This window comes from Phascolarctos cinereus, unplaced genomic scaffold (assembly GCF_003287225.1).
Source record: "Phascolarctos cinereus isolate Bilbo 61053 unplaced genomic scaffold, phaCin_HiC Scaffold_8;HRSCAF=390, whole genome shotgun sequence".
In the NCBI taxonomy this organism is placed as follows: Eukaryota; Metazoa; Chordata; class Mammalia; order Diprotodontia; family Phascolarctidae; genus Phascolarctos; species Phascolarctos cinereus.
This window is the reverse complement of record NW_027556291.1, coordinates 31,561,861-31,589,458: the sequence shown is the minus strand read 5'-3', so window position 1 is coordinate 31,589,458 and position 27,598 is coordinate 31,561,861. Positions and strand designations below refer to the sequence as shown.

The 27,598-nt window shown below is 39.5% G+C and overlaps 1 protein-coding gene across 6 annotated transcripts in view; it reads left to right on the top strand.

The window, feature by feature from the left end:
* AFF2 (ALF transcription elongation factor 2) overlaps window positions 1-27,598 on the top strand; it is a 499,551-nt gene that overhangs the window by 41,052 nt on the left and 430,901 nt on the right. For 5 of the 6 annotated variants that reach the window (XR_002322059.2, XM_078147880.1, XM_020974798.2 and 2 more), the window contains exon 1: window positions 19,948-20,160. The exons of the other annotated variant lie outside the window; for it this stretch is intronic. Coding sequence is in view for 4 of the 5 variants with exons in the window: in XM_078147880.1 (XP_078004006.1) it covers window positions 20,033-20,160 (128 nt within the window). In the remaining variant the exon portion in view is untranslated. Of the gene's footprint in view, window positions 1-19,947; window positions 20,161-27,598 lie in introns of those variants that run through there. 6 annotated transcript variants of the gene reach the window in all.

Genomic DNA, 27,598 nt, shown 5'->3' with positions numbered 1-27,598 from the left:
ATGAACTACATGTCATCATCTTCTGTGCTTTCAATGAACCAATAGCAAATAAACTTAGATCCCAACACCCTCATTCAGCTACAAAAATCAATTATTTTATCCATCTGTGCCATAGTTCGCAGGATATTATATATAAAAGAATTATAGAAGGATAATTACTTGTCTCAGGACCATTTCTATTTGAACTCCATTGAAAAGATGTGAAGAAAAGATAATAATAAGGATGATGATGTAATCGGCAGGACCTGAAGAAATTAAAAGGTAGTGCTTTTCAGACTTTGAGTGGTCATATTTGGAGTTTCTGAGGGTGCTTGGTAAAAAGTACTTTAAGACTCTGAGTGGTCATATTTGCATATGAAAAGGCCAGGAAACAGGTTAAGCACTTGGCAGAGACAATGGACTTGCCCCTTGGCCATGGGTTGCTTCCAGCCTTTTCTCCTCCTACTCCTTTATGTGGGTAAACAGGAAAGATTTGGAATTTAAAACAGTGGAACTGACCTCTGCATGTCCAGTCAAGTGAGCTCAAGAGTCTGCTAAGGAGGAAGGCCGGAGGTCTGGAGGACTGACTTGAATCTCTTGTAGAATTTAGCCACGTGGGGCAAGGGATTTCTCTCTCTCCTTTCTCATGCACCCCATCATCAATAACATCTGAAAGAGGGGAATCCTTTCATTTCATCTAGAGGCCTGAGGAGCTTAAGTGATCAAGGGTCCCCTGATCTTCCCCTTCTACATGCACACTAATAAAAACAATAATAGCTTAGAAGTGTAAGGCAATGTAAAGTTTGCAAAGTGGCCACTTTATATAGTATTATCCCAGTTGATCCACACAACTCTGAAATAGGGATTGTTGTTATCACCTATCTTTTAAACCACCCTTTTCATCAGTAAGTGGTACAAATATGCTGGACAAATCAGCCCATTGAGGTTTTAACATTTTGAAAACTTTGAGAATTGGATAACTGGATTCATAGTCAAAAACACTTAGCCTCAAATCCTACCTGTGACAACAACTAGCTATTATAAGATTCTGAGCCTTCATTTCATTAACTTCAAAAGGGGCATAGTGCTTTACAAACTGTGAAGCAGTCTAGAAGTAAGTGTTATTGTTTACAGTGATCCTGTGCAAGATAAGCTTACATACTATTGTTTTTAGTTACAAAAAAGTTATTTTATTCACCTATGCAATAATAATTTCAGAATAACAGTCTGTCCCAGTGCCATTTCTATTAGGACTCCATGGAACTATCAAGATAACAATAATAACAAAAGACATTTATTTAGTACATTAAAGTTTTCAAAACATTTTGCGTAACATCTTACTTGAGACTTACAGTTGCTTTGTAAATTATTATAAACCTCCTTTTACAAATGAACAAACTCATGTGTCATAGGCAGGATTGGAACCTAGATCTTCCTGATTCCAAACCCATCCCTCATTCTAACATGCCCCCTTGATATAAGAATAAAGGTATGTTATACCCTGATTTCATTGTCATAGAGACAAAGTCAAAGCATTTGTTTTTCACGTGGTAACAGGACCTAAAGATCCTTTTTATAGTAAATTCTTGATTACCCATGTTAATGAAAGACAAAATGGAAAATTAATATTTCCAGATATCTGAGTAAGACTTGCAAATTTCATCTTTTTCCTGAAATCTCAGCAAATAATAGAATCATTTGGTTCCATTTGCTTTCCCCAGCTCCAGTTTCTTCAACTGTAAAATGATACTAAGCAGACCTTTGAGGTCCTCTGGTCTAAGCCCCTTTCCCCCTCCCAGTTTTAGAAATGAGGAAGCAGAGGCTGAAGGTACTAGTTTGCCAAAGGCCTCAGAGCTTTGTTTTCCCCATTGCATACTTTGTTCAAGCTGTAGCCTAACCTTTGACCTCAAGCCCCAAAGATTACATTCAGTATGTGTGAATCTTGTTGTGCCAAGAATGAACCTGATTTCCACTGGCTTAGAAGGAACACAGATCCCTCTTTTGATTGATGGAATGAATATTCTGGAGGGTAGTTCAACTGGGTAAAAGATAGATATCACCCCAGGAAAAAATGATGACTGTCATGTGACTGTTTTCTCTCAATTTTTGAGACATTAATTTTGTCATTGGAAATGGTATACTTATGCCTCTGCTCTTATATTTTGACAAGTGTATTTTCCTAAAGCTCCCCAAAGCAGGAGAATTTTCTGGTCTTTTTCAGTCTGGTTCTGTAAAACATTAGGCTATGCAATTGAGCATATATTGAGCTTCTTTAGGAAAACTAAAATATCCGACCAGTGTCTGTACATGTGATTTGCTAAGTATCATTAACCGTCTTACTTTCTTCTTAACCTCCCTGAAATTTGACTTCTGACTTCATTTTACTAAAAAATGTGATCTGCAGTCACCAATGATTTCTTAATGGTCAGATCTAATAGTTACCTCTCAGGATCTTTCTTGACTTTCCTGCAGCATTTGACACTGTTGACCATACTCTACTAGCCATTCTCTTCTCTCTGGGTTTTAATGACACTTCTCTCTCCAAGTTCTTTTTCTACTTATCTGACTACTTTTCTTAGTCTTTTTAGCTAATTTGTCATTCATATCACACCTGCTAACTCCATTTGTCTCCACAGGCACTGTTCTAGTCTATCTTCTTTTCTCTCTATATTCTCTTACTTGGTATCCTCACCAATTCCTATAGATTCAATCATTATCTTTACATAGATGACTTTCAGATCTATATGGCTAGCTTTAATCTTTCCTATGAGCTCTGGTCCTGCACCACTAGATGCCTGTTGAACATTGTGAACTGGGTGTCCTGTAGCCATCTGAAACTTGACATGTCCAAAATATAACTCGTCTTACCCCCTACCCCCTACCCCATTAATAATTAATCTCTTACTGTTGAGGGAACCAAATCTACCAAAAATCATTTGTTAAGTGTTTACTGTATACTAGACATTGTGCTAAGCCCCAGGGATGCAAAGAAAAGCAAAAACGTTCCCTGTCCTTAAGGATTATATGTTCTGTAATCACTAGGTAGGTACATGTACTCTGTATGATGAGTTAGTGGTAATTGCCCAGGGGATACTGGCAATTGTGATGACTAGGAAGGGCCTCCTTCAGTAGGTGGGATTTGAGCTTAGACTAAAGAGCAACAGTTAAGGAGGGAGAGCATTCCAGACACGGAGAATACTCATTGCAAAGGCATGGAGATGAGTGGTGGAATGTTATGTTTTTGACAAGACAAGTAGGCCGGGACAGCTGGATCAGGGGCTGTATGGAGGGAAATAAGACGTGAAAAGACAGCAATGGTAGCAGAGGGCCAAGTTAGGAAGAGCTTTATATGCCAGAGAGGAGATTTTTTTCATCTGATTGTGGAGATTTGCAGCTTTGGTGTCATGCTTGAATCCTGACTCTCCCTCAATCAGTGATTTTCCCAAATCCCATTGTTTCCATCTCCACAGTCTCTCTCACGTATTTCCCCTTCTTGCAGTTCCCATGACCACCATCCTCATTCATGTCTTCATCACCCTCCATCTTCTGGACCTTTACAATAAGCTGCCTACTATATGATCTCTTCTTCACACAGCCTCTAAAGTGATTTCCCAAAAGCCTGGATCTTGTCACATCACTGCTCTACCCTATGAATGAATGCAGAAAAAAGCATTTATTAAGCACTTAATTTGTGCAAAGCCTTATGCTTTGATACTTAGCTAGTAAGACAGTCAGTTCCTACTTTCAAGGAGCTCACATTCTAATGGGGGAAGAAAATCATGGAAGGCTTTAGCTGCAGTTCAGATGGAAAGGTCCCAGGGTCCTCTGAGTAGAGCAGCAAAGCAGATGCTAATGCTTCTCCTTTGATGTCATTTCTACTGATAAATTTCTATTTTTTTTTCTTTTTAGCGAGGCCAATTCTTAGCTATTTCTGAGGTTGATCCATTTGTCAGTGACAAAGGCTTCTTTTCTGGGTCTTTAGTAGCTGTGGCTGGAGCCCCTGCAGGAGCCTATGGCCAGGCTGCATCTCTACAGGGCTGACTTCCCATGATGATGTTTAGGGGCCCTTCCCTGGAAGCACTGCTGTTCCCAAGACTCTTGGGTTCAGTGTTCCAGATTAATAACTCTGTCAGAGTCTGAGTGGAGATGGTGATAAAAGTGGCGGTGGGTTTGCCTTATTTGGCACATACCATCTCCTGTATCTCCTCCCTCAGGAATGCTTCAGCTGGGTTAGCTTGCCTGCCACAGGTGTGGCAGTTGGATGGCAGTTGGTAGGGGTAGCTGGCCCCTTCTCAACAAGAGCCTCCTCCCTGGATGATGGCAGGATCAGTGGTCTGAGGGGTGCTGTTAGTCCTGGGACTGTTGTGCCTATTGGCCTGCTGGTCACAGTTGGCCAGCATCTGGTGCAGGGGTGATGAGGAGGGTGAGCGCCTTCCAGAAAATGATTTCTGCTTTCAAGGATGGCTGTGGGGGGCTAAGGGAGGAGCAGGTCTATTGGTTTTGGTGGGGAGGGCACTGCTCTTCTCAAGGCTCTTGGGTTTAGGGTTCTGGGCTGTCTCCATCTGAGTCCAGGAGGAGATGATGGTCAAAGTCGGGGTGGTTTAACTTGCCTGGCCCATGCTGCTTCCAGTCTGTCCCTTGCACTGCTACTTTACCCAAGCTGAAGGAAATATAAATTCCAGTGGCTCCCTATGACATCTAGAATTAGAAACTACTCTATTTGGCATTTGCAATTCTGGCCAAGCCAGGCTCATTCCACTTTTCCAGTCTTTGCACTTTTCTTCCTTCTGGCTCAGCCAAACCAGCCTACTTACTGTTCCTCACACACAGTGTTTCATCTCCATAGTTTGTACTGGCCACTCCCCACCCCCCCATACCTGGAATGTTTTCCATCTTTAATTCTGTCTTGGAATCTTTGGATTTCTTCAAGACTCATGAGGTGCACCACCTTCCACATAAAGCCTTTCATGTTACCCCAGATGCTAGTGCCTTCCCTCTCAAAACTATCTTTGTATTCATTTTGTCTGTGTTATTCTTATTTTCATGCTTACTTACGTATATGTTGTCTCCTCCATTACAATGCAAGTTCCATGAGGGCAGGGGCTGTTTTTGCCTTCCTTTGTATCTGTAGTAGGTCCTCAGCTTGTAGATTGTGGTTGTTAATCAGAGCTAACGGGTGTTAATCATGGATCCCTGTCACCCCCCAAAAACATCATTGAACTTAAACTTTCCTGGCACCACAAAGGCAGGCTTCACAAGTTGATGCAGGCCTGTGTTGTCTCTGAGTCCCATTTTGTACTAAGCTAACTTGGGATTCCAGTGACTCGCAAAACATATTGTTTAAACATGTTCCGATTGCTAACAGACCATACTGTTATGCCTTTTAGATTTCAGTAAACCATATGAAAATGCTAATTATTGAGTCTACATTAATTTGTATAAATTATGCAAATTGAGTAGCAATTAAGCACTACTGTGGCTGAGGTGGATTCCATGCTATTTTTTAACTTTAATGTTGGACTGACATAGATTCTGTTCACTAAAATAAATTGTTTTATTGTTGAGTGTTTACAGAGCAATTGCTGATGGTAATTGGTTGTAGATGACACTATTGTGCATTTCCTGAAGATTTATTTAACCATATGCACTGCAAGGGAAAAAAGGTCAAGGAATAACATAGACTATTACGGCATTTCATTCAGGGAAAGTCGCCCCTGTCGATTAACAGAGCTGATCCTAGCAAATGCACCAGAAGAATAAATATGGAGAGTATACATACCCACATAATTGAGACTATAATACACATCCCTGTGCTAGATAATACAGAGAGAACACACAACTATGTACTAGAGAATATAGAGAGGAGAGATGCCCTTACATAGAAAATGTAAGGAAAATACACACCTGTATAGGAGAAAATAAAGATAGGAAACATGTCTACGCAGTCAAGTCTAGAGAAAACTTCTGGGAAGTCAGGAACATAGAATCATATGTATATGTGTATGTGTATATGTATACATGTACATACATATATGTGTGTGTATATGTGTATACATATACATACATATATATGTGTGTGTATGCACACACATATATTAAGGCTATAGAGGAAATACATATCCAGGAAGATGGTACTTCTTGGTTAAATGGATTTTTAAAATCTAGAGTATCTCATTTTTTTCCTTCCTTAAGAGGGAGATTCTCTCTCACCCCTAATATGAAAAATGTCCAACTGACTTGGTCCATTCCATGCTACTGACTTTTGCTAAGAATTTCTAAATCACATGGGACTAGACAGCTCTTACTAATACATAATAGCCTCAAGATGGATGTTTTGTAACAGTGGGTAGAAAGCTTTCTTAAGACCAGCTCACATATTAACTCAGATAGGCATGTCGCTTTTCAGAGCACCCCTGCCTATTTTCAGTTTTATTTCACAAAAACCCAACTCTGTTCAAGATCATCTCTTCTCTTTGCTCTGGAACAATGACATCAATAGCATTATTGCAGATCACAACTGTGATTGCAGGAAGCATCCATCTGGCTCTGGCTTCTAGATTTGGTTTTTCAGATGTGCTAGTTAAACATACTGGCACATCAATACGGTGAAAGAAGATGAATCTTTCCTTAGGCCTAAAATGATTGTGGGGAGAAGAAAAAAGCATGTAAATGATAATGGGAAATCTCAGTAATGGTTTTGGGCCAGAAATTGGGAATTTCTGTGATTAAGGAGATTGTGTCAAGCCGTAGTGATTTATTTCACTGTAGTTTCTCTGATCAACAATGAATGTTGGAAATTCAGCTTTGTATCAAGTGCTCTTCCTGAGAGTTTCACCAAGATAAAGAAAATTTGTTCAAATACTCCCACTGGGATCATATTTATGCCATTATTCTAAAAATAATTTTAGTTAAATAACAAACAAATCAAGAATTGATTCTTTTAATGGTTTTTAGAAATGTGTTCTGTTTAACCTCAAAATCAGTTTTTTACATTGCCTCTTGGCTTGCCATAGATCAACGTGCTGAAATATTTGAAAAAGAAATGATTAAATGATGCATTTCATTGTTGCTTCATTTTTTGTTAATGGATGCTACATTGATGAGGTTTTCTTTTAAGTGGCAATGGATTGTTGATGATGTCTGATTTTCTGTTTCCCTGAGGTTTGGAAGGAAGATCTACTTGTTTTTTGAAAGTTTATGTCAGGGTCAGTTCCAGCCCCTCCCATTCATCTCCTCCCTCCCCATATCTACAGATTGATTGTAAATGTCATTACTTTCTAAATCACTTGTCCGGTATTTCAAATGGACATCCGTCTTTTCTTACGCATAGGAATTAAAGAATTTAGATGTAAGTCAAAACCTGTAGTATAGCTTTGACAGTGTTGAGGTAAGATTGAATGGAATTTAAAAAATAAGATTGAATGGAATTGAATATTCCAATATTCCAAATTGAATGGAGGCCCACCTTTGAATTGATGTTAATTGAGAAATGTTGTTAGAACTCTTGCTTGTTTTCTAGGAAAAAAAAATCATTTTCACTCAACGAACATTTATTCATCACCTCTAATGCGCTAGGCACTCGGGATGCAAAGATAAAACTGATGTTGGGTCTGCCTCCCAAGGCGCTGATTTGATCACATTTTAGTAGCAGTCTTCATTTACTGCTTCTGCTTTTCAGAGATCCGTCATTTCCTCTGTCTAACAAACACAGATCACAGTTCAGTTGGTTCCAACTCAAACATTCATTAAATGCCTATTATGTGTGATGCTGGACATACAAAGAGGAAGCAGGCCCTGCCCTTAAGGAGCTTACATTCTCTTTTTAGGAAAAAAACATTTGTAAACAGATAAGTAAATGTAAAATATACTGAAAGTAAATTCAAAGTAAATCTCAATCCCTTCCTTGCCTTAGCTGATGGTTGCAGGAGTTACTTTGGCCAAAAAGTGGTCTTTCGGTGGCTTGTATTGACAAATTTGAGAGAACAGAAACATCTTAACTAAAATCCTTGATAATGTCAGACCTTTGTAATGTTCATTTCTGCCCAAAAACCCGTAAGAGAATTGTTTCAAAACCCAAAAAAGAGCCCGAGTCTGAACTGGCCTAATTATTTGCTTAACAGCTGAGAACTTGGGGAATTGTATTCTCCGTACATGAATTCCAGATACAAATGAGTATATCTGCACTTTGTGTTGCCAGCAGATTAAGCCAATAGAAAAATAGATCTCTACCAATTTTCAGCGAGCAGTGAAATCTGAATCTATAGCTTGCAATTGAAGCCATTTTCCCCAAAGCCTTTGAGGGCTGTTACTCAGTCTGGTGTAAACAATTTATTGTGAAAGTCCTAGAATATTTGCATTTTAATTAAAGAAAAATTTAATTAAATACCAAACTTTAATCAGAAAAGCAGAGTTTAGGCAGACAGTGCACTTGCATGTTAAGGAGCCTATTCTGAGGGGATGTGTGCTCCTGCAAGGCTGGGTTTTGTGCCATTTAAATAGCAAAATGGCATCTGGGTCTCTTCTGGCAAACTAATTTGAAAACAGCTCCCAGCTGCCTTTGGGGCCCTCGTTCCGAATTTGAGAGGAAGACTTGCATTTTGAAGTGCTGTCATGCTAGTGGTGAGTTGAGCTACCTCAGTAACAGAAAAATAAAGAGGGAGAGGATTTCCTGAGGTGATCATGATGAGAGGAATGGTCTTAATTCCCATGGGAGTTGAGGCAGGAAATGGACAACTTTGAAACCAAATGGACCTGCAGGACTCTTAATGGGATAAAGCCTATTTGGCTAGAGGGTAGTTTCAATTATACTGCTTCGGACCCCTGATTATTTGTGTTACCTAGATTCAGGTACCTTAAAAATTCTTTCCTCCCCATTTGTAAGCAGTGTTTGATTATCCCTCCACACTATCCTAGCATCTAAGCCTTGAAAAGATGCTTCGGATTTACAGGTCCATCAAAATGAGGGCAGCCATCAAGAAGGAGGCTTGGCAACCATGAGTTAAGTTTCAGGCCTGAAAGTTGCAATGAAAACTGCCTTAGGAGAGCCAGTTTTGAATCCTAGCTCCTTTGTGCTGAATTTATGGGACACAGAGGCAAAGACATGGTCCTCACCAGCAGGTACCTGATGCGTTTAGTTGAGGAGATATAGGCCATGCAGAAAAATAATAGATAGCTAATGATAATAGCTAGCTCTTTAAGATTTGCAAAGTAATTTACTGTCTCATATCTCATTTGATCCTCACAACAGCCCTGAGAGGTAGGTGCTATCAATATCCCCATTTTACAGGTGAGGAATCTGATAAAAATGAAGTGACTTGCCCAGAGTCCCGGAGCTAGTAAATATCTGAGGTTAGATTTGCAATCAGATCTTCTTGAAACAAGGTCCGGCCCTCTAGCCACTGCACCACCTAGCTGCCTGGAGATGACATGATATGAAGCAGCATAAACTGGATGTCTCATGTATGATACAACCAACCAGTGTTGTAGGCTAGCTGTCATGATCAGGAAAGGCTTTTTGAAGGAAGTGATATTTAAAAGGATGATAAGATTTAGACCAGTATAGAAGAAAGGCTGGGCATTCCGGGAAAAGGGAAGAATCCAAGTACAGAACCAGAGGCAGAAATACATATGATATATGCAAGGAGTCATGGTACCACTTTTTTTTTTATTTGTTAAGCCCTTTTATAGAGCATTGTCACCAGGAAGATAACCTTGGAGAGGTCAGATTATTCAGGGCTTTGAATGCCAAGTCGAGTGTTAGTCTTTATGCTTGGGCAGCAGAGAACCATAGGAGTCCTTTTATTGCTTTTTGTTTGTTTGATGCAGGAGAGTTTAGGCTAGCTTATTGGGTAGAGAGATTGGGAGACTGCAAGATGAATTTGGTGACTCTAGAAGTTCAGTTGTATGGTAATGAAGAGTTGGGAAGGACTAGGACACTTGGCTTGAGACTTGACTTTATCAAATATTAGCCATGACTAGCATAATGACTCCTGACCCTCTGTTTATGATTGAAGCCACTTGTTTCCTTTTGTTGCACATAAGAAAAACACTGTGTGGGGCCTGGGATCTTATTTGACTCCTGAGTTCCTTTCCCTTAGCCAAAGCCCATGGTCTTATAGCAATCCAGAGTATGAGTTGAGCCATCTGCTCCACTGGTTGTTTCCTGGGTTCAAGCATCACTCTGTTTCATTTTAGAATGTCCAGACAATGGACTCACCTCAGATGAACTTTATATCTCTGCCCTGAAAGCAGAGGAACAAAAGGCATTAGCTTTAAGAGGCTTCCAAAATGGCAGGAGCGAGAGGAATCAAGATAGGATGTTTTGCCCATTGCTTGCTATAAAATGAACCAGTTTTTGCACAGCAATTGCTATTATATGTCACCTGTGTGTTACAGAACTCCATGCATGGGATTAAACTACATTAGATCTTTAGTATAGTTTTAAATGAAATAAATAGCAATATGGGCAGACGTCTTACTCTCTACCCTCTGAAAGAAACACAGCCGCCCTTCAATATACCATTAGCATGTATGCTCTAGAAAGGCTCATTGAATGGAACTATTAAAAAAAAAACCATTATGTGGATGGTTGGTCAAATATTCCCTCTATGGCATTATGTGCTTAGAAAGGTAGGGTAGTTTTTTTTTTCTCTTCTCTGTACTTTGAAGCTTTTGAATTTTGCATGCCACATGGGAGAGTAGAATCATTGAGAGCAGAAACTGTGGGCTTTTTTAGCTTCTGCATTCCTATCAGTATGCCTTCTATACAGGAGGGGCTTAATAAATGTTTGCTGTATGAATGAATAGTGTAAAGAAAAGCATCTGTTATGGGTACTAGGCAAAACTGAAACAAGGCTAAAGAAATTATCACACAACAGTATATCAAAACGCCACAAGGTCGAAATATATAATACTTGGGCTACACATTGGAGACCTGTAAACTTCTGCCTCCAATTTTGCCTTCCCAGTTTCAAAGCGGCGTGCCATGCCATCACTATTAAAGACTGGCACTACATGTCCCTGGGAGAAGAGTGTTCCCGGATGTTGGAACCCTTGATTTGGAAGAATACAATCCAAATTGCTAGGTGTAGAACTTTTTTTTTCCCCCTGGCTGTTACTACCAGCTTGTTTTAATCAAAAAATAACTGTAGGGCATCTGCTGAAAATATGTGCACTTTAGTTAATCCCGGGTTACCCGAGAGAACAGCAAAATAGTTTATACATTACATTTGCTAGTAGAGAGAAATGTTAAGTGCAAACAGTATTTCAAGACAAAAAAGACAAAAATGAAATACCTCCAACCCCACCACTTCCAGCTGGTTCAAATTTATGTTGCCAGAAGGATAGACTAAGGGAGCATTGAAAATGCACAACACCTTATGCATTTTTTAAATTGAAGTAGAATAAGTTGTTATCTGAAAGGAGCTGAATGCCCGGGGGAAGAAAGGTGGGGAGGGAGAAGCATCAGCCCTGACAAAGAATGTCATTGACCACATAAAGATTGACCCCCGTTATTTTTTTTTTCTGAAAATGAATCCTTTTAAACTATGTATTCAAAGAGGAACAATAATATTAATAATAAAGAGCTGAAAATACCCAGATTCTTTCTAGCCGTAAAACAGCACAGTCTGCTTCGCTGCAGTTGAGATTGAAATGTGTGTGTGGCTGCCAACCATCTCAGGCCCAAACAAGTGATGTGTGTGTGTGTGTGTGTGTGTGTGTGTGTGTATGTGTGTGTGTGTGTGTGTGTGTATATACACACTGTTTGTTCACTGATCTACTCAGAAATGCTACTTTTGAGTTATTCCTGTTGACCTAATTTCTCTGGAATCATAAACTATTCCTTGGGAATGAATTACACCTTTGAGGATCTTCCATTTGATGAAATCAGGAGAAGACCTTTTGGTCAGTTACTTCAGATCACTTAATGATTCTCGAGTGGTCCCAAGGATTGAATTCAGCTTCTGAAAATTCCTGTCTTTCTTTGGGGAATGCTTTATGCAACATGACGATCTGGTTGTAGAATAGGTAAAGTTGATATAATGACATGTCACTGAAACTTTCCATGTCTAGTCATTCCCCTATTCAGTAAACTACCATGGCTCCCTATTACCTCGAGGATTAAATAAAAAAAATTCTTTTTGTCTTTTAAAGCCCTTCACAATCTGGCTCCTCCCTGTCTTTCCAGTCTTCTTACATCTTGCTTCTTTCCACATACTTTGCCATTCAGTGACACTGACCTCTTTGCTGTTCCTTGAACAAGACATTCCATTTCCTGACCGTGCCTTTACACTGGATACCCCTCCTGTCTGGAGTTCTCTCCCTCCTGGTTGCCTTTCCTGGTTTCTTTGGCATTCTTCAAGCCACTTAAAACCCTACCTTCTGCAAGATGCTCTTCCCAACCCCGCTTTATGCTAGTGCTTTCCTTTTGTTGACTATCTCCAAGCCTGTATCTTTCTTACTTGTACGTAGCTTTTTGTCTGCATGTTGTTTAGCCTGCTGGACTTTGAGATCCCTGAAAACAGGGGCTGTTTGGTCTTTGTGCTGAGCACAGTGCCTGGCACACATTAGCTGCTTAATAAATTCTGGTCAACTTGGCTTCTTAATATATGCAAAATGACTGAGTATCTTGATTAGTCAAAACCTTTGAAGTTATTGGCTGAATCATTGCTACCTTCATGTACTTTCTCTATTCTCTGACAACCAAAGAACATTAATATGTGCTAGGTTCATGGGATTCAAAGGGGTCTAAAACACAGTTCCTTCACTCAAACAGATTTCCATAGTTGGGAAGGAAGAGAGAATATGTAAGGAAAGATAATTAGCAGTGAAAGCACAGCACATGCTCAACATGAGGAAAATGACCCAGGCAATGATTGCTCCTGGAGTCATAGAAGTGGTGATCATCAGTGATTCAGAGTCTCAAGAGGCTTCATGGAGAAGAAACTTTCTCACTTACCCAGCTGCTTTTGAAGTTACTCAAGCAATCCCATTGTAGATTGTAGATCACATTATAGATTATGAGATGACATTGAGGATGTAACAAGATTTCATTAATTGTCACAAAATGTGTGACTTTAATCATGTAGGAAAGAAAAAAAAAGAGGCTTTGTGGAACAACTGTTTGTTCCACTAAGGAATAATTCATTCACCCATCATTTTTGGATTGCTGCTGGAGTTATCAAATCACTCCAGAAGCTACAATACCATCAATGGTTTCTTAATAGAGCCAGTTTGATGCTACTTGTAAAAAGTGACTGTGGTGAGGAGGGATTTCCCTCTAGCCTCCCAGTACTGAATGGCAGAAAACAGGCAGTGGCCTTATACTGAACTGGTTTGATCATGATGTGACTACAATATATGTAACATGGTCCTCCTTTCTGATTCTCGGAAAAGTGTGTCTATTAATGAGACCATTAGCTGAGCAAAGGCAAGTGAAGAGAAGAGGAAGGAAATTACCATTATTCTGAAACCATTAAGTTGTAATCCACCTTATTCCAAAAGATACCTTTTTTTCCCTGGCTGCCTGGACTGTCCTTTAGAGATTCATTAATTCATTAACTTTTTAAGAAAATGGTGTGGGAAGAGAACACGATTGAAATTTGAATCAGTGTAGTGTATCAGATTATTACCATTTTGAATGCATATGTAATCATGGTTGGACCATGCAAGCTTGAAGTTAAATCAACTACATTACAAAAAACATATTATAAAACCTAAAACATTGAGGACTCTTTTTTTTTAAATGATTTGTATCCTCCAGACTACAATTATAGTCTTTATTCAGAAAGAGAAAGTAGCATCTCACTACCATCCATCTTTGGAAAGCAGTCATTTTCTATTGTGTTCCAAGTAAATGTTATAAGCACTTAAAGTAGCTCTTTCTGTTATTCATTTATATCCAAACAGAGCTTTTGACAATTTATTAAATGATGACAGGTCATCAGTTCTTCTGGTGTCTTACTTGACTTTGGAAGTCATCTAGTCCATGCTCCCCCTTGACAGATGAGGAAACTGAGGTACAGAGATGTAAAGTGACCTGTCCCAAAGCGCCCAAATAATAAGTGGGAAAGTAAAGATTTGAACCCAGATCCTCTGACTCCAAGTCCATTGCTCTCCATTGAACCATACAGCCCCAGTTGATTCAACTTTTTAAATATCATTTATGTCTTTCCATAGAATTTAGTGCTGGAAGGGATCTTAGAGGTCAAGTTCAACCCATCTCATTTAACAGACTAGGATGCTAAGGCCCACAGACATCAAATGACTTGTCCAAGGTCACCTAGGCCATAAGTGGCAGAGCTGGAATTCAAACTCAGAAGCCTCTGATTCCAAATACCTTGCCTGCCCTTTGTCCTGTAGCATGTTGTTGCAATAGCATACCTACTGTCTCAGTGTTTTTCAAGGTATGTCTCATTCTCATTATATAGACCATTTGTGTATGCTGAATGGGAGGTAGTAGCATCTCTAACTGATTTTTAAACCCTGCTCCCAAAGTTTGTCTAGGGAAAATTAACTGGCCTCCTTTACAATAGTCATCATTTACATGATACTAAATGAATAAGGAGCACTTTATGTTCATTATCTCTTTTGAGCCTCCCAGCAATGCTGTGGGGTCAGTAGCACCAGTGTGATGATCTCCACTTTACAAATGAGCAAACTGAGACTCCAAGACAGGAAGTGACTTTTTTTGTTCAGTCGTTTTTCAGTTGGGTCTGACTTTTTGTGACCTCATTTGGGATTTTCCTGCAAAGATTCTGGGGTGTTTGCCATTTCCTTCTCCAACTCATGTTACAGATGAGGAAACTGAGACAAACAGGGTGAAGTGACTTGCTCAGAGTCACACAGCCAGTAAGTTTCTGAGGCCATATTTGAACTCAAGAAAATGAGTCTTTCTGACTCCGGGCTTGGTGCTATATCCACTGAACCACCTAGTTGCCAAGAAGTGACTTGCTCATGGTCAAATGGCACCATCTGACTCAAGGCCAAATCTTCTGCAAATAAGCTCAGTACACATTCTTCTGTACTATGCTGCAAGTCAGAAGGATCTTAAAGACTGAGGTTACAGTCCTGTTAGAAATGATTGCCTGTGGAGAAAATGAGGAATGATGAGTCTGTATCTAACATGGTATACGGGCTGAGTCTGGCATCTGGGGGGGATGTCTTAAAGGGATGTGTTTTCAAAGAGATGCATGCTGGCTATTTGCACTCAGAAATCTGAGGCAGTGGTCAGAAGAGAGGTATTGCAAACTGTTTCCTAATTGTGCTAAAAAGGAGAGGAGTGGAAGATTGCTTAGTTCAAGGTTTTGCTTTGAATTCCTTTGTGTCATTTTGAAAACACATTGTATTGTTTCCACCCTCCCAGTTACTCAGCTTTATAATTGTTACTGTTCAGCCATGTCCAACTCTTCATGATCCCATTTGGAATTTTCTTGGCAAAGATCCTGGAGCGGGTTGCCATTTCCTTCTGCAGCTCATTTTACAGATGAGAAAACTGAGGCAAACAGGGTGAAGCAGTTTGCTTGTAAGTGTCTGAAGCCAGATTTGAACTCAGGGCTTCCTTAATCCAGGCCCAGCACACTATCCCGTGCACCACATAGGTTTATAATATCCATGGTTTATTCTTCCACTCCTCACTCTCTCACTCCCTATATCCATCCAATGTGTTTCCAAGTCTTATTGATTCTCTGTTCACACATCTCTCATTTTATGCCCCTTCTCTCCTCTGCTATGTGCTCTCCTCTCCTTGTCTCCCCAGGTGACACTGCCCTCACTCTGATGCAGGCCCTCATCACCCCACACCTGGCCTATTGCAAAAGGCTGCTAGTTCATCTTCTTGCCTCAAGTCTCCCTTACTCCAGTCCATCCTCCACTCAGCTGTCAAAGTGATCTTCCAGAAGTGCAACTGTGAATATGGCACACCTCACCTCCTCCCACATTTCATTAAACTCCATTGGCTCCTTATTACCTCCAGGATCAAATTTAAATCCTCCTATTTGGCACCAGAGGCAGCTAGGCAACACAATCGATGGAGTGCTGGGCCTGGAGTCAGGCATACCTGAGTTCAAATCCAGCCTCAGATATTTACTCGTTGTATGACCCTAAACTAGTCACTTAACCTTTGTTTTCCTCAGTTTCCTTAACTCTAAAATGGGCATAATAGTAGCACCTATCTCTCAGGGTTGTTGTGAAGACCCAGGTGCTGTAGAAATGTTTCTTCTCCTCCCTCCCCTTCTGTTTTAAATCACTCTCTAACCTTGCTCCTTCCTACCTTTCCAGCTTTCTTACACATGATTTCCCTCTAGCTACTCTGCAGCTAGCGACCCTGGCCTCTTTGCTTCTCCTCAAGCAATGCATTTTCATTGGCCGTCCTCAGGCCTGCAGTTCTCACCTTCTAACTGCCATCTCCTGAATCCACAGCTAGAATTGCAACTCTGGAAGAAGCCTTACCTGATTGCTCTTAGTGCTGCCGCCTCCCCTCTTTGATCACCCGCAGTTTATTCTGCATCTCTTTTGTTTGTATATAGTTACTTGCAGGGTGCCTCTCTCCTTAGACTTCAAGTTCCTTGAAAGCTGAGCTTGAGCTTGTTTTTGTCTTTCTTTGTATCCTCAAGCACAGTGCCTGGCATATTGTAGGCCCTTAATAAATGCTTGTTAACTTGACTTGATTTGACCACACATACCCATACACACAGGGTAAAGTGTTATTAAGAACCTTGTCAGGAAAAAGCAAAGTGCTGAGGATGAGTACAGTTACATGGAAGAAGTGAGTCTGAAGGCATTTGAAACAAAGAATAATCATTTCAATCCATGTTTTTGATGAGTGTCTTTAGTTGGAATAAATCGAGAGGTGAGATATGAGAAGAAGGCTATTGCTAAGAATTTATTCAGCACTTCAGAGGAATTTTACCCGTACAATAGGCATGAAGTACAGGACAGTGACATACTTACCTTATGTGAGAGGGAGCTGATAGCAAAATGGAGATTTATTCCTCCAAGTCACCTGAAGAGTTGGCATTAAACCTCATTTTCTAGTTCCTCTCAAATCAATACCTGGTCCCCTAAATTGAACCATTTCAACAAGTGATTACTTTGTAATTTTATAGGTACCAACTGCCCAAGCTTCCATTCAGATGCTCCCTTTGTATTGGTTCTATGGGAGCATGGGGTAGCCCCATTGCAATATCGCGGAGTAGCAGACAGGGCTCTGGACGTGGACTCAGAAAGCCTGGATTCCAGACTTGACTCTGCCATCTGCTCCTTGTACATCTCAAGGAAGATACTTGCCCTCTCAGCCTCAGCTTCCCCTCTTTAAAATTAGGGGCTTGAACTAGATGACCTCTGAGGTTCCTTTCAGCTTTAGTTTTTAAATTATGGGATCTCAGTTACCTAGTCTTTAGAATTCAGTAGAATCTTTGTTAGCACCAAAGCTTTTGGAACCCCGTGCTGGGTGCTGGTGATACCAAGAGGTATAAGACATATATCCTGCCCTCATGCAACTTCCAGTAGTTAGGAAGAGAGGATGAATAAATGAAAGATTAATTACAATTAAGGGCATTATATGATTAATGCCACGTAGTTGGCACAGATATTCATTGTTCTAGGCGTTCAAAGAAGGAGGTGTTTAGCATTGACTTGAACAGTCATGAAAGGCTTCATGAAGGAGATGGTATTTGGGCTGGGCTGTGAATGAGGCAAAGAGTAGAAGAGGAGAGGAGGAGAGGGGAACATTTTGTAATGGCATCGCCTTGTGGAAATTGCTTTGCCTATTTGAGCCTCACTTTTCTCCTCTGGGAAAAAAGGTGTAATAATAATAATAATAATACTTGGGTGTTGACTTGATGGATTTGTGAGGTTCAAAAGATATTGCATGGAAAACACTTTGATAACTTTAAAGTGCTATATAAAGGTCAGCTATTACAGGCTGGAATGAAGTGGGGCTAGAAATATTCAGTGACCCGTAATGCCATGTATAGTAATTGTCATTGTCTCCACCTCCCCATTACTGTGTATTTATTCTGTGAATATCTTATCCAGAATACATACCTGTGTGCATCTTATATGGGAAATGCCCAAATATTAGGTGGGGCATTAACTACAGGAATCAAGAAAGGCCTCTTACTGAAGTTGGCACTCAGGCTGAGCTGTGATAGGAATTAGGGGTTCCAAGATGTGGTGAGGAGGAGGTGTATTTCAGACACAGGGAACAACCTATACATCTGTCCTTCATGGCTCAGATCAAATGCTGCTTCCTTCAAGGAGCATTTTTGATCACTTCCCCCACTAAAAGAAAGGAGTCACTTTTCCTTTGAACGCTCGTAATACTTGGTTTGCATTTCTCTTATTTAACTTCCAAATTCTTCCATGTTCCATGGGTTTATGTATTTCTTATCTGTCATGTTTACATTATGTTACCTGTGGAATAGCCCCCACCTCACATCCCCTAAAGTAAGGATCTGGGCTCAAACAGACTCATTTTGATCCTGGAGGAATTATCCAAAAGATCATTATTTCTCTTTAGCTCATACCTGCACCCTAGAGTTTTACTTTGGGGAAATTTCCAAAATCAGTTTTAGATATGACTCATGTCTAAGTTTCTGAAATGTAGGAACAGGATTCCTAACTCTGGCACAGGCACATATTATACAATATGAGTATTGACGATGAGAGAACTTTAATTCCACCCACCACAGAAAACATGTAAGATGCAAAGGACTCTCAGGAGCCCCTGAAGAAATATGGAAACATAAATGAATCAAATCGCTCATTAGACTCATTAGACTTCCCCCAGAAGGTAAGTACACTTTGGGGATCTACTGAACAAATGATTCACTTTCACTTCAGACATGTGCTATTAGAGCAACAGCAGCATTAGCAGGGTTGGCAAGGCTTAAATGATTGCATCAAGCCCCAGAAGACTACAGGGAATCTTCAGGGAGATCCATGGGCACTCAAAAGAAAGCAGCCTAGACTTTCACACTGGAAAAACAAACCAAGTAGATGAAAAATGAACATTGCCCAGATGATGACACATAGTTGGACAAGCAACCGAGGAGTTGAACCATTCACACACTGGCAGATGGACAATGGTCTGAGCCCAGAATTTAATAGGAGGAGAAGATTGGACTGAATTGCATTTGGGAAATTGTACAGTGTTTTCAGTGGGTCCAAGCTGCTTGATGCTGAGAAGTCCATGATTGCATGAGTACTCACCTAATATGCTGTGCTATATATAATGTGCTAGATGGCTGTGAATCATGGAGTACCATCATCTCAGAAGAGTCACAGTGATAGGTGACCCAAAGGGCAGTATGCTAAAGCATGTAACTGACCGTGACTTAAAAGGGAGATATATCAAAGGCATCATCCAGAAAACATTATATTTAGAAACGAAAGTGGGCTGGTCATGTGAGTGAAGGTTATGCGTAGTCTTTGTTCTGTTCTATAAAATGTTTTGTATAATGAATTAATAATTAACTGTTATTATACTATATTATTATATTTAATATATTTAATTATATTATTAATATATTTTTATTATTAATAATTGCATAATAAATTGAGAAAGACCTCTGTTCTATTGGGCAAGTCCTTTATTGTTGATCTATAGAACATCATAGCTGATAATTACACAGGATGAGAAGGTATTAATGGGTGGCAGTCTGCACCTATGGAGGAAGCCCCCACATCAGTTAGGTCCTAGATCCATTTGGATATATCTCCTGTGGTATGTGAGAGAACATGCGGGTGGGGCTGGACTGGTGAAATGAAGATGAGAGTTCTGGTGAATGTGTCTGATCAGGTGATTAAAAGTAAGAATAGGATGCTTTCAACATGATGCTCTTGGTTCCAGTTCTCAGTTATCTGTGAATCTTGCTTTTCATTTTTTTTGACACAGTCACTTTGAAGTCTCTTCTTGATGCCGTGCTTTTACTTTCATTTCCCCCATGCAATCTGGAAGAAACCTTTTAAACCAGACCACTTATTTAATTGATTGGCTTTTCACCAGAACACTTCATTTCCACTGCTGTCTCACTTCCATGTAAACAGGAAGATGGCAGTCTTAAAGAAAGGGCAGTCTTATTTCAAATGGAATCGGAGGTTTTTATCATCAACTTTAAGCAGGGATTGTGACAGCAATGAAGAGGCGAGCAGGGAACCAGAGGAGGGACGTCTTCCCGGGTGAGAAGTCTCAGGTTTTGCATCCTTGCTTGTTTCTTTAGTTTGTTCAATGTTCCCAGAATACATTTAAATGTGAATAAATACAGGAAATGTTACTTTCTTCAGACACAAATGATTTGGGGGTTAGACATTTGAATATCCCACATCATTGCTCTTTTCCATGTTTCAGGACTGTTTCCCTTTCTTAAAAATTAGTTTCCAGAAATAAGAGATTTTGGTGTCTTGAGAGAATAGATAAAAATCTGGTTTTTCTGTTGCTTCTCTACTATCAACCTTGGGGACTAGGGGTAGCTAGAGCAGTACCACAGCAGTTAGAATTTCTAAAATCCTTCTGTATTCATGAAAGTAGTATTGTCTTATGCTATTAGAGAAGCATATGATTGGAAAGAAAAGATAAGTTGATCATGTAGGGTGATAGCATAACAAATTAGAGGAACAAGAAAGAAATTACCTGTTAGATCTATAGACAGGGGAAGAGTGTGTGATCAGCCAAGAGATAGAGAGAGTCACAGAAGGCAAATTGGCTGGTTTTAATTACATAAAATTATAAAGGTTTTGCACAAACAAGACCACTGCAGCTAAAATTAGGAGGGAAATAGGTAAATAGTAAAACAAAAATCTTTGCGGCAAGTTTTTATGATAAAGGTCTCATTTCTAGGACATATAGAAAACAGATTCCAATTTATAAGAATAAAAGTCATTCCACAGTTGATAAATGGTCAAAGGATATAAACAGGCAGTTTTCAGATGAAGTCATACAAGCTACCAATAGTCACATAAAACTGCTCTAAATAACTAATAATTAGAGACATACAAATTAAAACAACTGTGAGGTTTCATTTCATATCATAAAAAAACCCCACAAAGTTAACCAAAAAAGGAAAATATCAAATGTTGTAGGGGCTGTGGATGAACAGGTACATCAATGTACTGTTGGTAGAGTTATGAATTGACCCAGCCATTCTGGAAAACATTTTGAGTGTCTAAAAAACTAGAAAACTGTGCATCCTCTTTGGCCCAGTGATGTTGCTGTGAGGTCTTCACCCTGAAAAGATCAAAGAAAAAGGAAAGGGACCTGTATGTTCAAAAATATTTGTAGCAGCTCTTTTTATGGTGCCTAAGAATTAGCAACTGAGGCAGTGCCCATCAACTGGGTAATGACTAAACAAGATTTGGTATATGCATGTGATGGAATACTGTTGTACTTTAAGAAATGATGAATGGTGTCATTTCAGAGAAACTTGGGAAGACATATAAATTGATGTAGAGGGAAGTGAGGAGAATGAAGAGAACGGTTCGTATGATAACAACAATATTGTAGAACCAAACAACTCTGAAAAACTTGTCAACTCCATTCAATATAGTGATTGACCATGATTACTTAGGACTCCTAATGAAACATGATACTACCTCCAAATAGAGAGGCCTCTGGAGAGCAACACAGAGTGCAGATTGAGACATTTTTTGACCAAGGCAGGAATTTGTTTTGTTCAACTATACATGTTTGGATCAGGGGGTTTGTTTTCCTTGCTTTCACAATGTGTGTGGGAAGGGAATTGGAAGGTGGCATGGAGAGAAGTCAGAATTCCATTGATTAAAAAAGTAAAATTTAATTAAAAAAAATATAAAACAGAAAGTGGCCTAAAAATGAGCAGAGCTAGATAAAAAGGATGATGGCCCTATATCTGCTGATGAAACAGGAAACATGTGTGCTAAAAAGAGAAGCAGGGAATTTACATATAGCGAAAATGAGGCCCAGAAAGTAGAAGTGCCTCTAGTCTTTTCCTTTTTCTAAATTATCATTCAAAGAGATGTCAAAATCATCTTAATAGGCATCAAGCTGACCATGTCAGTTCCATATTCAAAAAGCATTACTTGTTATCTCTAGGATAAAAGAAACCCCTTGGCCTAGTATCAAAGGCCTTTTACAATATGGTGCCATACTACCTTTCCAGCATTATTTCACGTGACTCCCCTTCCCATACACCATGTTCCAGTCAAAATGGTTTCCTTGCTGTTCTGTAAGCCCAGTGTGCCATCTCTCAATCTATGCCCTTTTACAGCTTATGCTCATGGTCCTGGGTTATAGTCTGTCCTGAGTTCTATCTTTAAGACATTTTATTTTCCTTCCAAAATAGTGTCCTGGGCAGGGGGGCTGCTGGGGGGGCAACTAGGTGGCGCAGTAGATAGAGCATCAGCCCTGAGGTCAGGAGGACCTGAGTTCAAATCCGGCCTCAGATCAAACACTTGACAGTTACTAGCTGTGTGACCTTGGGCAAGTCACTTAACCCCAATTGCCTAAAGATTAAAAAAAAAAAGACAAAATAGTGTCCTCTGTGAAGCCTTTCTTGATCTCCTCCCCCTACATTCAAACAAAAGTTTTTCTCCTTCTTCAGAAATTTCTTGAGTATTTTTCTGAGCATTGTTCTCCTTTGCCCTGTATCTCGGTACTTTGGATGATGCCCACGTGCTCTTGATGCTGTTGCCTTTGTGAGAAGGCCATATACTGTTTTTATCCTTGTGTCTCCAGCCCTAGCCCAGTGCTTCTTATACAGAGTAGGTGGTTAATACGTGCGTACTGAATTGAATTGAAGTGGCTTCCTCAGGGACATACATTCAGCCAGTAGCACAGTTGTGGGTAGCCCCCCGTCTGCTAATTCCTTGTTCAGTGGTTTTTCTAATGCTGTACAGAGCTAAACATTTCTATTCCAGCTAAAAATATCACAAGTTTGGAATAGTGGAAATTGCGCTGGCCTTGGAGTTCTGAAATCTTGAATTTGAGTCTTTGTGTTGTGAAGGTCACCTTATGACCTCGGGAAAGTCTTTTTAACATTATTTGGCCTTATTTTTCCAAGTTCTTTAATTTTTTCCCACCTGGGATGGACCTCCTGGGAAGTCAGAAAGACCTAGGTTCAAATTTTGTCTCTGACACTTATTAAAAATGTGACCCTAAATCACAACCTTGTCAGCCTCAGTTTCCTCATCTATAAAATGGGGATGATAATGACTAGATTTCTTATCTTTAGGATTGTTGTGAGAATCAAGTAAGATTAATGTATGTTAAGTAAGCCTTTTGTAGACCTTAAACATGCTATATAAATGCTAACTATTATCGTTTTTACTATTATAGAATCACATTTTTACATCAAATTTTTATGCTCCCTTGCACAAGATTTAATTAAATTTTCACTTGTACTAAGCAAACATTTACTAATCATATTCTGTGTGCTGATTACTGTGGCATACACTAAAGTGAAAGAAAATGAATAAGACACGGTCTCTGTCCTCAGGAAACTTCAAGTTTAGTAGGGGAATAATGGGACTTCTAAACAGAATGCTATGGTCCACAGTCATGGGTGATAAGTGTATTAGAAGGCATGAAAGCCTTAGAATAGACCTTAGAGATAGGTGAGTTGAACCTTTTCATGTTATAGACAGGGATGCCTGTGATCGAGAGATGTGGAGTTTCCCTGGTTACAGGTCATTTATTGAAGGAATACGAAGATCTGATCATAAGGTCCTCTTGTGTAGGGAGCTGGTTGCACAGTTGCCTTAGGAGATTGTTACTGAGAAGTGTCATTGTAATTTTGAATGATCTCCCTATTTCCTTATTGCTATAATTGGAGTGTACGGTAGTATCTTGATTAGATACAGCTCTCCTGGCTGGGGCTCTCAATAAGCCACAATTTTTTTTTCTACACTCTCCTTTTATGAGAGAGAAAGAATTGAATTTTTTGATTAGGGCAGATTGAGTCAGATCATCTCCAGCTTCTACATGTACAGCACCTTAAAATGAGAATTGATGTCCAAAAAAGCCATGTAAGCCCCTTAATAAACAAAGACGACTAGCCCAATGGTCACTATATTCTACTTATTATGGTGGGTGGAAGAATGTTGTATAATTTAGAATAATTTTCAATGCATTATTGAAACAAAAAACAATTTTTATCAGTACTGTAGAATATAGACTCCTCTTGGTGGGGTAACACCCACCCTCCATGGAGTCTAGGAGAGAGCTTAGAATGTATATTTGTCTCCTAGCAGTGGGCCCAGCACATAGTAGGTGCTTAATACATGTTCTATATTGAATTGGGCTGAAATGAATCTGTAGTTAACTCTAACAGAAAGTTATACTAACCAGCATAACAAATTTTAGGTTTTGCCTTAAAATTGAGGTTTTTGTCATAAAAAAGGTTTCAGTATCTTCTAACACAAGGAACAATAGTCCATGAAGTGAATGCGCTATCAAATGTCTTTGTCAGAAAAATGCTTAACTTTTAAACCCTGTCTTCAGGTAGGTTTGAAAATTGGTTTCGAAGCTCTTATTGAACACCTCATTGCCCACATCGTGGAAGTTTGCTCACAGGGTTAATGCTATTTAAAATAGTGTTCTGACATATTCTTCAGTTGTGGTGCCCTATTTTCAGCCTGATTTTTGGAAGGAGCTGCTTCAACAGGTTTTGCAGTCAGGCTTGGCATGAGATCGGACCATGTTATAGTCATGTTAAAATAGTCATGTTTAACTGGTCACTTAACATCCTCCATGCAGATGCTTTTCAGAGTTAGAGATGCAGAGAAAGAAGGATAGGGGTATAAAAACAAGGAAAACATGAAGTAATTTTAATTTAAGGGGTTGGATACATACAGTGAATATGTTACCCTTCTTAGGTACCTGAAAGCATAAGTTACAACTTCTTACTTTGTAATGATTATGACATTTATAAATAGCATTTGGTTTGTTATCTCTTGGCATAGTTGTGTTGGAATGGATTTTTAAAAAGGTTTGCCTTATTTGTATAGCAAATTATGTTTATAGGGAAGGAGTGACATGTAGGCAACACAGTATTAATAATCACCTTGTTAAATTAAAAGCAACATAGGTATTATCACATATCATTAATAATCCCAAAAGAAACAACTCTGGTGGTAGCTATAAACTTAGGGAAAGCTTCTTCTTGAAATTTCAGCTTTGTGAGGAGTCAGATAGAAGAACTCCATTTTCATATTAGTGTTGGGATTAGGATTCATATTTTTGATGAGGATCATGTTCTATGGAATTGTTAAGTTCTCAGAGACCTGAAGAATGAAGGCTGTCTTAGTAGAATACAAATTCTCTTAGATTTTATCAAGCTGGGATTTTGTGAGTGTGGTTCTACACAAAGATCACGTTTGCTGTCAAATGGCCAGTTGAACTATTTGCAGACAGACTCTGCAGCAGATTGGACACTTGGTGAAGAATTGTTTGGCCATGGCTATGCATGAAACAGATACTAGTTCAAAATGGGCCTCCATTTTATGAAGACCCCTTCTCCCTTTATAATGATTATAGGAGAATGATGGGAAGGAGGGAAGAGGTTAAGAATGATACAGTTTTTAGACTATCTGCAAGTATTAATTTAGCTCCTGGTAGTCTAACTATGAGATCCGTGTCCAACAATGAGCAAGATAATAAACATGTGGAGGAACATAGCCATACCCATATTGACATTCTTACTTTAAGTAAAACCGGAAAACATTAAAAAAAATGCAGCTGAATGGAATTATGAGTTATAGGATCTTCCTAAGAAGAAAACCACGCCACCTACACTTTGTCCCTCTTCCTGCTATTGGAGCTCAGAATCTGCCCCCTAGTACCCTAGGCTCTGATGGTTGAGTTTCCACATTATCTTACCCTAAACCTGACCAGCATACCACTTCTTGGACATCTACAAACCATATCACCTACACTCTGGCCTTCTCCATCCCACCAGAACTTGGACTCTGCTTCCGGGATCTTGGGCTCAGAAAGGTGAAAGGTTTGGTCATGAACACTTCCCTTTTGTAAAAGGTTTTTTTTTCTTCCTTCTTCCTCTAATTTGTTTATGTGCTCTCTTATATCTAAGTTACGTTTCCATTTGGAGCTTATCATGGTGTATGGAGAGGAATGTTGATCTATAATTTCTGCCACACTGCAGAGTTTTTCTCAAATAGTGAGTCCTTACTTCATAATCAGCTTTGTGTGGATAGTTAGAAAATCAACTAGAAATTCTTCCCTTCCTCCCACAGGTGTTGGTGTATTCTTCCTCCTCAAACTACTTTGTATTTATGTTTCTTTGTGCAAGTTATATACATTGGTGGGTTATTCTAGGAACCTCTAGTCTATCAATCCATACAATTTTGTTTTTGATGAGGCAATTGGGGTTAAGTGACTTGCCCAGAGTCACACAGCTAGTTTTTTTTTAATGTGTCTGAGGTCAAATTTCAACTCAGATCCTCCTGATTCCAGGGCCAGTGCTCTATCCACTGCACCATCTAGCTGTCCCTATCCATATAGATTTCTTAAGCAGATTTCTTATGTTCCAAGGACTGTGCTGAGCGCTGGGAATACAAAGAAAGGTGAACGAGTCCATTTTCTCAAGGAGTTCACAATCTAATGTTGGAGACAAGTTACAAAAAAACCAACAACTATGTACACACCAGCTAAATATGGGAGAAATTGGAAATTATCAACAGAAGGAAGGCACTAGATTAGAAAAAGGTCCTGTAGAAGGTGAGATTTTAGCTGGTGCTTGAAGGAAGTCAGAGAAGCCAGTCAATGGAGATGAGGAGGAAAAGTATTCAAGGTATGGGGGATAGTTAGTGAAAATGCCCAGAATCAGGAGATGATGTAGCAAGGAGGCCAGTGTCACTGGACTGAAAAGTATGTTGGGCTGTGTAAGGTATTAAAAAAAAAACAACTGGAGAGGTGGTAGTGGTGGTGGGAGACAGGCAGGGTGCTAGATTATAAAGGGCTTTGAACACAAGCAGGAAAGACCTCTAGCAGCCATCCTTCATTCTCTGGACTTCACCACTACACTCCCGGGTAAGTACTCTCCCATATACTTTTCAACTTCATGTGTTGTCTTCTCCTGTTAGAATGTAAGTTCCTCAAGGGCAGGAACTCTTTTTGCTTATGTTTGTATCCCTAGTACTTAGTTTGGAGCCCCAAACATAATAATGACTTAATAAAAGCTTATCGATGATTTTGTTTCCTGGACTTGTTAGAGAGCCAGAAGAGAATGTGAGCTCATTGACTGGAAGGGCTGAATGATGATTTTTGTCATTTCCATAGCACTTTGCCCAGTGTCTTACATGTAGTAAGTAGATGTATCCTAAATATTTGTTGAACTGGAGAGCATCTATACAGGAAAAAACAAGTGGATGTAGAATGCGTATTACCCAGATCATAAAAAGCATTTGGGTGGATACCACTTTATGTAAGATAGTCACCACAGGTGGACAAAATGAACAATGCCTTCAGCATTCCCAAGCTATTTCCTGCTATCAGAAGCCATCTTTTCAACACTGTTACATTGCTACACAGATACAAATCTTGGAGGGGAGCAATCTTAGAAAACTCCCACTTGGAGTTAAGCTAATGGACAATAAAAGAATACGTAGTTATGTTAGCTGTTGTATG